The following is a 12595-nucleotide window of genomic DNA, read 5'->3' on the forward strand; positions in this document are numbered from 1 at the left end:
TATTTAAGGTTTTTTTATACCGGCATTCAAGAACTCGTTCTCATCATGTCGGTTTACAGAAAACAGGGGTGCAAAAATATAACCAAACATAATATATCTTTTTTGAGATGCGGCGACCAGAATTGTACACAGTATTCAAGGTGTGGTTTCACCATGGAGCGATATAGAGGCATTATGACATTTTCCGTTCTATTAACCATTCCCTTCCTAATAATTCCTAACATTCTATTTGCTTTTTTGACTGCTGCAGCACACTGAGCTGAATATTTTAAAGTATTATCCACTATGATGCCTAGATCTTTTTCCTGGGTGGTAGCTCCTAATGTGGAACCTAACATCGTGTAACTACAGCAACGGTTATTTTTCCCTATATGCAACACCTTGCACTTGTCCACATTAAATTTCATCTGCCATTTGGATGCCCAATCTTCAAATCTTGCAAGGTCCTCCTGTAATGTATCACAGTCTGCTTGTGATTTAACTACTCTGAATAATTTTGTATCATCTGCAAATTTGATAACCTCACTTGTCATATTCCTTTCCAGATCATTTATATATATATATTGAAAAGCACCGGTCCAAGTACAGATCCCTGAGGCACTCCACTGTTTACCCTTTTCCACTGAGAAAATTGACCATTTAATCCTACTCTCTGTTTCCTGTCTTTTAACCAGCTTGTAATCCACGAAAGGACATCGCCTCCTATCCCATGACTTTTTAGTTTTCGTAGAAGTCTCTCATGAGGGACTTTGTCAAACGCCTTCTGAAATTCCAAATACACTACATCTACCGGTTCACCTTTATCTACATATTTATTAACCCCCTCAAAAAAATGAAGCAGATTTGTAAGGCAAGAATTCCCTTGGGTAAATTCATGTTGACTATGTTCCATTAAATCATGTCTTTCTATATGCTTTACAATTTTGTTCTTGAGAATAGTTTCCACTATTTTTCCCGGCTTACATTGGCCACCCTCCAGTCTTCAGGTACAATGGATGATTTTAATGATAGGTTACAAATTTTAACTAATAGATCAGGAATTTCATTTTTGAGTTCCTTCAGAACCCTAGGATGCATACCATCCGGTCTCTCTCTCTCTCATCTAAGGGTAAGTAATGATTTGTAAGCTGATATTCAGCAGCATAGCTGTGCTGCTGAAAATCCCATGTAACTTAGTCAGATAAGTCTTACTTGGGTAACTTATCTGGAATTAAAAATCTGAAATGATCTGTTGCCTTCCTCATTCTGATCTTGTCTCTAGGCCCACCTACTTTATTTTTGCTTGGATAAAAGTATGCACATTGCTGATCCTTGCATATATATGTTTCTGAAAATTGCTCTGTGTCTGTATTTTAGATTTGTTTATTCATCATTATACAACAGCTGCATATAAAATGCATTCTAATGGGAAAGCTAAAAGTGTGCACTGATGCAGCCTGAGAACCTTGTTGTTATGGGGCCTTTATCACTAAAGGAGGCTTTGATTATGGGGAATTGTTCCATCTTGAGGAAAACCTTTTCTAGGGGACAAGTTTCCCAACTTCTACATTGGGACAAAGTCTGTGGGTGCTTTTCTACTTGCAGACCTTGCACCAGTTTTGATAGAGAGTATGCACATGGACTAATCCCTTTTGAAACGGACTTTGGCACCTGCTTTTTTCGTGCAGGCACTTTGACCATGGAAAATAGCACACGTAGAATGGACACTAATATTTGTTTGCATTTTTTCTCCCCCATCCTGAACACGTCTCTTCTAAATGTAGCTAAAAGTGCAGGTGTTGTAGAATGATGAAGATACTTGAAAAAATTTGTTTTCTCTTTAATACTGTCCAGTATTATTCACACATACAGACTATGTATGTGTGAATCACCAGTGGTGATTATGTATGTGTGCATCACCAGTGGTGATGCAAAAAAAAGGAAAAAGAAACCAAAACATTAAAAGAATATTAGATGAGAACCTCTAATACTAATAGGTGGCACTTAATTATAAGTCCTCAAAATGGCAAGAGGATCAAGGAGAAAGAATTCAATATAGCCGTAAGCCATCCGAAAGCATAGGCTCGGCAAGCATCTTAAAATCACATAACCATCTTCATAATGGCCAATTTACTGAAATGGCACAATGAAGGGGGGTTGAGTAGGATTTTGTTGCAGAAGCCTCAACATAAATTTGGAAAACTGATCTGGGATCCAGAAAGTGTGCTCTCAACTATTCAGTTTCATTTTTCACTTTGCAGGGTAGGGCATACTTGTAGTTGCAGTGAGGAAGACTATTTTTCAGATGAATAATTTTACATGTATAAATGTCTTTTAAAATTGTCCTCCCCATGCCAGTAGGCAGACTTTTCTTTTAGGTGAAAATAGGTAAATGGTATATCTATTGGCTAGCTGCAACAGACTTTTACTAGCTCTCCTCTGAGGCCGAGTTTTTATATTCTAGCCTCTTGGTAGACTTTGCTCTATTTAACTCTGCTTTGTCCTTCTTTTTCAGAGGGCTGCTATGACAATGGAAAGTACTATCAGATAAACCAGCAATGGGAAAGGATATATCTTGGGAACACACTGGTCTGTACCTGCTATGGAGGAGGCAGAGGGTTTAACTGTGAAAGCAAGCCTGAACGTAAGTCTGAAAGACTGCGATATCCATCATAGCAAGTGCCATGCAGTAGACATCCACTGTCATCTTCACTAGACACCATTAGGCATCATTAGAATCTTGTTTTATGAGATGAATATTGTATTGTTTGCTTGTTTTTATTTTAATAATTTATGTTAAACATATTATCTATATAAGCTGACTACAAATATTTTAAATAAATAAGTTATTTTAATTTGTCCACATTTGGATAGAGAGCATTCCACCATCTGTCTCTCATTCCGTTTTATTTTTGGTGGGTTGTTTTGTGGTATTGACTTATGTCATAGACTTAACCCAGCAGCTGATTGTGTCATAAAGCACCTATCAAGAAGCCCCCTGCCTTTCTGATGTCTCCGTGCAGAGACTTCCCCACAACTACTAATACAAGTACTACTTCTAAACATTTATATAGCACTACAAGGTGTATGCAACCCTGTACAGATACACTGTGAAAACAAGCCTGCGATATCCAACTTAGTAAACATGATGCAGTAGGGATCCACTTTCATCCTTGTGTAGACACCAGTTCTTTTAATTTGTTCATAAATCTTAATGTCATCCCTAAAAAGACAAACTTTTATAGAAACATAGAAATGATGGCAGAAGAAGACCAAACGGCCCATCCAGTCTGCCCAGCAAGCTTCACACATTTTTTTCTCATACTTATCTGTTTCTCTTAGCTCTTTGGTTCTATTTCCCTTCCACCCCCACCATTAATGTAGAGAGCAGTGATGGAGCTGCATCCAAGTGAAATATCAAGCTTGATTAGTTAGGGGTAGTAGGGGAAGTAACCGCCGCAATAAGCAAGCTACACCCATGCTTATTTGTTTTACCCAGATTATGTTATTCAGCCCTTATTGGTTGTTTTTCTTCTCCCCTGCCGTTGAAGCAGGGAGCTATGCTGGATATGCGTGCAGTATCAGTTTTTCTTCTCCCCTGCCGTTGAAGCAGAGAGCTATGCTGGATATGCGTGAAGTATCAGTTTTTCTTCTCCCCTGCCGTTGAAGCAGAGAGCTATGCTGGATATGCATTGAAAGTGAAGTATCAGGCTTATTTGGTTTGGGGTAGTAACCGCCGTAACAAGCCAGCTACTCCCCGCTTTGTGAGTGCGAATCCTTTTTCCTTCTCCCCTGCCGTTGAAGCAGAGAGCTATGCTGGATATGCGTGAAGTATCAGTTTTTCTTCTCCCCTGCCGTTGAAGCAGAGAGCTATGCTGGATATGCGTGAAGTATCAGTTTTTCTTCTCCCCTGCCGTTGAAGCAGGGAGCTATGCTGGATATGCGTGAAGTATCAGTTTTCTTTCTTATCTTTCAGTTATCTTTCTTTTATCAGTTTTCTTTCTTATCTTTCCACAATATTACTCACAAAGATATTCAACAGGACTTGTCCCAGAACCGATCCCTGAGGTGCTCTACTAATCAACTTTCTTGCAGAGTGAAACCCATTTACCACAACCCTCTGTCCTCTGTCAGTAAATCAGTATCTAATCCAGTCCATACTTTAGGACCCCCTTCCAGGCTGTTCATTTTATTCATGAGCCACCTCAGCGGGACAGTATGCTGGTTATGGATTAGAGTATCCCATCTGCAGAATCAGAAAGAAGGAGAGTGAGGATGCCGTGCAAGGGGCTCAGCTGAAATGGTGAAGAAAGGAGCAATATTGGTCCTAGTACTCACAAAAGGAGACCGCATCTATAATATTCAGGTTGGTGCTCAACTGAGCACCAGTGATCATCAGATGGTACGGCTTAACATAATAGCCAATGCAGAGAGAAGTCACACAAAGTCCTGGTCTTTCAAAATACTGACTTTCATAAAATGGGGAAATACCTTAAGCAGGAGCTGGCAGGTTAGGAGGAAAGAAGTGGAAGAACAATGAGGTAAACTGAAGGAACTATAATATTGGCAGCAAATCTTTTTGTATAAGAAAAGTAAATAAAATTAAGAGAAAAAGGAAACCAATATGGCTCTCCAAGGCCTGGATTTATCAAAATGCATTAACTATTGCATGCGATAGGAAAAGGGGTGTGTTTTATGGTAATAAGCAGTTTGTTGCAATAATACCTATGCAAAATGCAAATTACAATGAGAGAGAGAGAGAGAGAGAGAGAGAACCTAGCCATAATGCCCTCATACTAGATAGGTATTTATATCTCTATCAGGCCGATACAGTAAAATCGCGGGAGAGCGGGCGCTCGCCCACTCTCCCGGCTTGCGCAAAGGCCACTCTCCTGTGCGTGAGATACAGTATTTTAATTTATTAAAATTAAGGCCGGCAGTAAAAAGAGGCGAAAGGGACACTAGCGCATCCTTAGCACTTCTTTTTGGACAGGAGCGGCAGCTGTCAGCGGGTTTGACAGCCTTCGCTCAATTTTGCCAGCGTTGGTTCTTGAGCCCGCTGACAGCCACGGGTTCGGAAACCGGACGCCGGCAAAATTGAGCATCCAGTTTTTGACCCGCGAGCCACGGGCCTATTTCAAAATTTTTTTTCTATTTATTTTACTTTTTTTAACTTTTGGGACCTCCGACTTAATATCGCCATGTTATTAAGTTAGAGGGTGCACAGAAAAGCAGTTTTTACTGCTTTTCTGTGCACTTTCCTGGTGCCCAGAGAAATTAGCACCTACCTTTTGGTAGGCGCTAATTTCTGAAAGTAATATGTGCGGCTTGGCTGCACATTTTACTTTCTGTATTGTATTGCACAGGAATACCTAATAGGGCCATCAACATGCATTTGCATGTTGCGGGCACCATTAGGTTCCGGGGGGGGGGGGAGAGTTGGACGCGCATTTTGGACATGCTATTACCCCTTACTGAATAAGGGGTAAAGCTAGCACATCCAAAACGCGCGTCCAATCGCGGGTTGTGGAGCGCACTATACTGTATCAGCCTGTATGGGAGGCCCACCTAGTAACTCGAGGTGAGGTTTAGGTATTAGTGTAGGGGTTAGGGGCCACTTTGATATTCAGAGTGAGATGTACGAACAGAACAGTGCTCTCTTGTGATGATTTGATAACCTTTGGAATGAGGAAACTCACTCAAAGATAAGATTTGTGCAATGTTCTCTCAACCTAGCTTGATAAACTTGCACAAATCTCATCTTTGAGTGAGTTTCCTCACTGCGAAGTCATCAAATCTTCACAAGAGAGTACTGTTCTGTTCGTACATCTCAATTTGAATGTCAAAGTGGCCCCTAACCCCTAAATTAATACCTAATAGAGATGTGAATCGTGTGATCGATCGTCTTAACGATCGATTTCGGCTGGGAGGGGGAGGGAATCGGATCGTCGCCGTTTGGGTTTTTTAAATATCGTTAAAATTGTGAAAATCGAAAACCGGCACACTAAAACATCCCTAAAACCCACCCCGACCCTTTAAGATAAATCCCCCACCCTCCCGAACCCCCTCCCAAAATGCCTTAAATTACCTGGGGTCCAGTGGGGGGGAGGGCAGGAAAACCGGCACACTAAAACAACCCTAAAACCCACCCCGACCCTTTAAAATAAATCCCCCACCCTCCTGAACCCCCCCAAAATACCTTAAATTACCTGGGGTCCAGAGGAAGGGTCCCACTGTGATCTTCCACTCTCGGACCTCCGGTGCTTGTAGAAATGGCGCCGGCGCTACCTTTGGTTTTTCCGTACGGAAAAACGATTCGCGGCAGGAGATCGCTCCCGGACCCCCACAAGACTTGCCAAAAGTCCAGCTGGGGTCCAGAACGACCTCCTGCAGTCAAATCGTGTTGTCTACGGCCGGCGCCATTTTGCGCAAAATGGCGGCGCAAAATGGCACCGGCCGTAGACAACACGATTCGACTGCAGGAGGTCGTTCCGGACCCCAGCTGTACTTTTGGCAAGTCTTGTGGGGGTCAGGAGGCCCCCCCAAGCTGGCCAAAAGTCCCTGGGGGTCCAGCGGGGGTCCGGGAGCGATCTCCTGCCGTGAATCGTTTTTCCGTACGGAAAAACCAAAGGTAGCGCCGGCGCCATTTCTACAAGCACCGGAGGTCCGAGAGTGGAAGATCACAGCGGGACCCTTCCTCTGGACCCCAGGTAATTTAAGGTATTTTGGGGGGGTTCGGGAGGGTGGGGGATTTATTTTAAAGGGTCGGGGTGGGTTTTAGGGTTGTTTTAGTGTGCCGGTTTTCCCGCCCTCCCCTTTCCCCTCCCCCTTCCCCTGATTTACGATTTTTGATGATAAATCGGGGGAATTGTTATTGTATCGCGGCTCTAACGATTTTTGACGATTTAAAATATATCGGACGACATTTTAAATCGTCAAAAAACGATTCACATCCCTAATACCTAAACCTCACCTCGAGTTACTAGGTGGGCCTCCCTTAGAGATATAAATACCCATCTAGTGCAAGGGTATTATGGCTAGTCTCTCTCTCTCTCTCCTTCTCCTTTCACATGCATTAAAGGTGTTTTTGCATGCAAAAATGCCATATAGCACTTTGATAAATGACCCCCCAAGAGAGGTGGCTTAAAAAATTAAAACTTTTCTTCATGGGAGGTAACCTGTACAGAGTGGCAGTTACAACCTTAAAAAAAAGGTGAGAAGATAAGTCTGCACAGAACAGCATATACAAAGCTGAACACCTTGCCAGGCAAAATGGATGGGCCATTTTGTTCTTTTTTTTTTCTGCCGACATTTACTGTATTACTTTGTTACATAGAAGAGCCAGGGTTGTCTCCTTTTCTTGTGCATGAAATTCCTTGCTACATATAGAGTACAGTTCCTTGTACGAGAATGTATGCAAAACCAATGCACAGACACGGAGGCACAGCCTTGCACATCTACATAGTAACATAGTAAATGTTGGCAGAAAAAGACCCATGTGGATCATCCAGTCTGCCCAGCAAGTTTTCTTTTTTGTTTGCTTGTTTGTTTTAATTTTATTCTTAGGTAATTGTTGTTCTGTGCAGGTTACCCCAGTCAATATGGGTTATCCTTTTCTTCATCTCCATCATTTAGCCAGTAGGAATCCTCTGTGCTTTTTCCAGGCCCTATTGAATTCCATTATTATCCTTGTCGTCACTACCTCTTCCGGGAGGGCATTCCATGCATCCACAACTCTTTCTGTGAAGAAATACTTTCTGACATTGATCCTGATTTGAGCCCCTTGGAGTTTCATACGTATTATGCCATCTGGATGTACAGTTTTCTTTTCATTGAAAAGGGTTTGAGTTCTTGTACATTATTAATACCTTTCACGTATTTAAAAGTCTGTATCATATCACCCCGTCTCTCCTCTCTTTCATACATATTTAGATTGTTTACTTTTTCAAAGAGTACAAAAACTAGGGAAAACACAATGAAATTACTACGAAATACATTTAAAACTAATAAAACTTTTTATTTACTCAACGCATAATTAAACTCTGGAATTTGTTGCCAGACGATGTGGTAAAAGCTATTAGCGTAGCTGCATTTAAAAAAGGTTTAGACAAGTTCCTAGAGGAAAAGTCCATAAACAATTATTAAGGTGGGCTTTTTATTTATTTATTTATTTATTTATTTATCTATTTGTTTATTTATTTGTTTTAATAGGGAACTCCACTGCTTATCCCTGCGATAAGCAGCATGGAATCTATCTACCCCTTAGGATCCTTCCAGGTACTTGTGATCTGGATTGGCCACTGTTGGAAACAGGATACTGGGCTTGATGGACCTTTGGTCTGACCCAGTATGGCAAGTCTTAAAAAAAAACAAAATGTGGTCCTTCAATCTTATAACTCTTTTGGTGCAGGTCCTACACCCTTTTGGTCACCTTTCTCTAGACTGCTTTGAGATGCAGTCTCCAGAACTGAAGACAATACTCCAGATGAGGCCTCACCAATGAGTTTTACAGGGGTATTATCACATCCTTTTTACTGCTGGTTGTGCCTGTCTTTATGCAGCCCAGCATCCCTCTGGCCTTAGTGCTACTTCATCACATTGCTTCGCTACCTTCAGATCACTGCACACTGTCACCCTGAGATCTTTCTTCTAGTCCATGCACGTCAGACTTTTGCCCCTATCACATACAACTCCTTTGGATTTCTGTACCCCAGATGCATGACTGTGCACTTCGTGGCATTGAATCCTGAACTGCCAAACCTTGCCACTCCCTAAAGTTTTCTTAAAACACTTCTCTTTTGCTCTACTCCTTCAGGTGAGTTGCAGAACTTAGTATCGTCTGCAAAAAGACAACATTTTTCTTTCTAGCCCTTCTGCAATATCACTCACAAAGGTATTGAATAGAACCAGTCTCAGAACCATTCCCTGAGGCACTCCACTTATTCTTCCCTCCTCAGAGTAGATTCCCTTTACGACTACTCACTGTCAGTCAACCAATTTCTACATTGCAGATGTTCACTATCCTTTCCTTAGAAGTGTCTCCATTAGTTTTCCCACAATAGATATAAGGCTAACCAGCCTGTAGTTTTCAGGTTCCTCTCTGCTACCATTTTTGTGAAGCAGGACCACAACCACCCTTCTCCAAACCTGTGGCACCACTCCCATTTCCAAGGATCTACTGAACAGGTCTTTCAGCACACCCACCAGCACTTCTCTGAGCTCGTTCAGTACCCTGGGATGTATCTCATCTGGTCCCCTGTCCTTTCCTGTTGTGCGAGTTCCATCAGCAAACGGAGTGGTATCTACCCCACTCCCCTCTGTGCTGAACCAGCAATGGTCTCTCCCCAAGATCTTCTTCAGTGAAATGTTGTTTAATGTTTCTCCTTTTTTTTTCATTTTTCTCCACACAATGATTCTTGTCACCTTTCAGTCTTACAATATCACTTCTGTCTTCCTCCTTTATCTGATATATCTGAAAAACTGTTTGTCACCTCCTTTTACCTCTTTGGCGATCCCTTCTTCCACTCGAGCTTTTACCATCTTGATTTATTTTCTTGTCTCTTTCAGCTTCACCAGATATTCTTCCCTGTGTGCCTCTTTTTGTACTTTATGAACGCTGGTCTTTTTGCCTGTATTTTATCAGCCACTTCTTTAGTGAACCATATCGATTTCCTTTTCCTCTTACTTGTATTCACTTTTTTTACATAAAGATGTGTTGTCTTTGTTATAGTGCCTTTTAATTTAGCCCGCTGTTCTACTTTTCCCATCATCTTCCAGGCTTTTAGTTCCTCCTCAAGGTAGTTTCTCATATTTTCAATCTGTATTTCTGAAATCCATGACTTTGATCTTCGTGTGACTTCTCCTGTCTTAGCCGCTTTATCAATTCATACTGTCTGATCACTGATGCTCAGGTGGCCACTTAACCAGACATTAGAGATACCCTTTCCATTTGAGAGCTCCAGGTCAAGGATTGCTCCTCTCTTCATGGGTTCCATCACAATTTGCCTAAGTAAACGCCCTTGAATGGCATTCAAAATCTCCCTACTTATACAGATTCTGCAGCATGTATACTCGTATTCACATCTGGCAGATTAAAATCTCCAACGAGTGACATGTCTCATTATATTGGTCTGTAGTTAGGCAGGGCAATGACTATAAACACCATTACTTTAGATCAGTATTACTACAGTACCTCCTCCTGCCATCTAAAATTAACAGCTTGGCTGTTTTTTGAGAGAGGTGTGGGAAGGGTATAGGAACTGACAAAATTCTCTGTTGCAGAACAAAACACACCATGTGCACTTTTTTCAAGGTGCAACATTTCAGGACTTTTTTTTTTTATTAGATTGCCTAAAACATTGCACCTTTTATTACCTTAGTAAAGTCTGTGCACCTGGGAGAAATGTTTGTTTTGCTTTTCTTCTAAATAGATTTTCTTTAAATGTAAATGTTATTGTTTTTATATATGCAACAGGGTGCCCAATTCTGCCCCTTACTAGTAGTGGTTGCCCTTAATGGTGTGGCAGCAATGGCCTCAACAGATCTGCCTGCCAGCAGTATGTGTCAGAAACCTCAACAGACCCTGCCCCAATGTGTGAGGTGTATTAGTGCAGGGTACCACTCCCCCTTTGGGAGGGGTTGTAAGTATTTATAAAAACCCTACACCCATGTGATGCAGTTAGAGGGCCCAGGAGTCAAGAATCAGTGTTCGTACAGGGCTGAGGGAAGGTCTGAGGAAAAGAGAAGGAGCAGTTTAGGGTCCCAGGAAGGGAAGTACCTGAGAGCTCAGAGGAAAGAGTCCAGAGGGCATTGGAAGCATCAGATTCTGAGGGACCCAAGAGAGAAGGGGGACTGTGCAGAATCATGGATAAGTGAACTAGGAAGTCCTAAGGGAGAACAGTCTGCCTGGGAAAATCCAGGCTATATCAAGCAAATCTGTCAGAAACTCACCAAAAGAGAGAAAGAGAAGAACTGAGAAGTTCTATAGTCCCAGGGTGGAAGGCTTCCTGTCTCAAAGAGCTTACCTTTGTGGGAAGGAGTGCATGAAAGAGAGAGAGTTGTACTTTTTGGACTCTTGTTTGCTGTAGTATGCTATTCCCTAGTGTACTTGTGTTGGACTTTGTTTTTCCTGCCACCAGTTTCTTGAACAGTGTTTGCAGTGAAGAGTAGCTTTTGGTGTGACTGACTGGTGTGTAGCAGAGCCCCAGAGTGAAGAAGGGCCTTAAAAGCATATCTCTCCTTCCCCCACCTCTCCCCTCCATGTGGGAACCCTGGGAGCTCATAGGGCCTTGCAGGGCCCTCCCCGTTTGTCCCCATGCCCAAGAGCTGACTAGGACAGGGGCTACATATGCTTAGCCTTTTTGAGTCTGATGTGGTGTGAGGACACACATTTGGTCTGTATCAGACAAAAGTAATTTTCTCTCAACAAATTGGCTCTCCCAAGTGATTTTCCAAATAGTTGAACTTGACTACCTAATATAGATGTGTAACAGCAGTAAAATTCTTCTTCTAGCGAAGTCAAAACTGCTTATGGGCTTTATTATATGATTGGAGTGTGATTGTGTGCTGTAAAGTAAGGGTCCCCTGTTATTTTAATTTTCAGAATGCGAGAATTTAATCTCCCCCATCTTGCTTTGTAAATAACTGTGATGATTTCTTTAATGCTCCAGCCAGATTGTGATTTCCACCTCTGATGTCATAGAGACTCAAACATATCTTCCCCTTATGCTGATAATCTTGTCTGCCTGGGGAGATAATTAGAAATGAGGACTGATGAATACTTGCATGTGTAATCCCTTGGCTAATGTCACATCACAGGACCCCCATGGGCCATGCCTCAAACAAGGGTTAAGTTTATAAAAGTCTTTTCCTGATGTTACTACAGTCTGAAAATTTTACTCTTAGATCTCTAATAAACGTGTGACCTTATATGTCCAATAAATTTTCCTGTGGTTTAAACCAATTATTAAAGTTAATTCTGATTAATCATGTTATTCCTTCTCCTATCCAAACACACAGTAGATGTTAGCTTCCTCCCAACAGAAGGCAGAATATTCTCCCTATTTCTAGATGTTAATATGAAATCCCCATTTTCATACCTTTTTAGCCAGTTACTCCATATTCTCCTCACTTCCTTGTACTGTACCAGGATGGTACCTCCCACCTCCTCCCTTGTTTTGTTTTGTTTTTTTTATCTCAATGAGATGATAATGGATGAACTGGATAGGAGCCACTGTTCCTCCTCCATTCTCTCCTACTCCTTTTCCCTGGGAATATATGATGATCTGTTCCTCCCAAAAGGACATTGATAGTCCAACAGTTCTCTCATGGTAAAAAAAAAAAACCAGAGTCCTTGGGTACTAGGTTACCAAAACAGGTTCTTAATAAAAAGGGGAAACCAAAATACAGAAGAAGGAAAGGTGGAAAAAACTTCTTCCTCCAAAAAAAATGGTTTCCATCAAATATGGCAAAAATAGGGAATGTCACCCAGTTTTCTTTACTTCACCTAGGTCTCAACCAAGAGACCAAAGGGGTCCCTACTCTAGGGAAAAAAATGAACAAGAGGAGCAACAAAGTGGACATACTGTCCCTAGGAGGAACAACCAAATATCCCACA

At 41.7% G+C, this 12595-nt stretch overlaps 1 protein-coding gene across 7 annotated transcripts in view; it reads left to right on the forward strand.

Annotated features, from left to right (window-relative positions):
* Nucleotides 1–12595, forward strand: part of FN1 (fibronectin 1) — a 203870-nt gene that overhangs the window by 20320 nt on the left and 170955 nt on the right. For all 7 annotated transcript variants that reach the window (XM_029606119.1, XM_029606113.1, XM_029606114.1 and 4 more), the window contains exon 2: nucleotides 2495–2623. In XM_029606119.1, the coding sequence (XP_029461979.1) occupies nucleotides 2495–2623 (129 nt within the window). The remainder of the gene's footprint in view (nucleotides 1–2494; nucleotides 2624–12595) is intronic.

Source organism: Rhinatrema bivittatum, chromosome 6 (genome assembly GCF_901001135.1).
Source record: "Rhinatrema bivittatum chromosome 6, aRhiBiv1.1, whole genome shotgun sequence".
Taxonomy (NCBI): Eukaryota; Metazoa; Chordata; class Amphibia; order Gymnophiona; family Rhinatrematidae; genus Rhinatrema; species Rhinatrema bivittatum.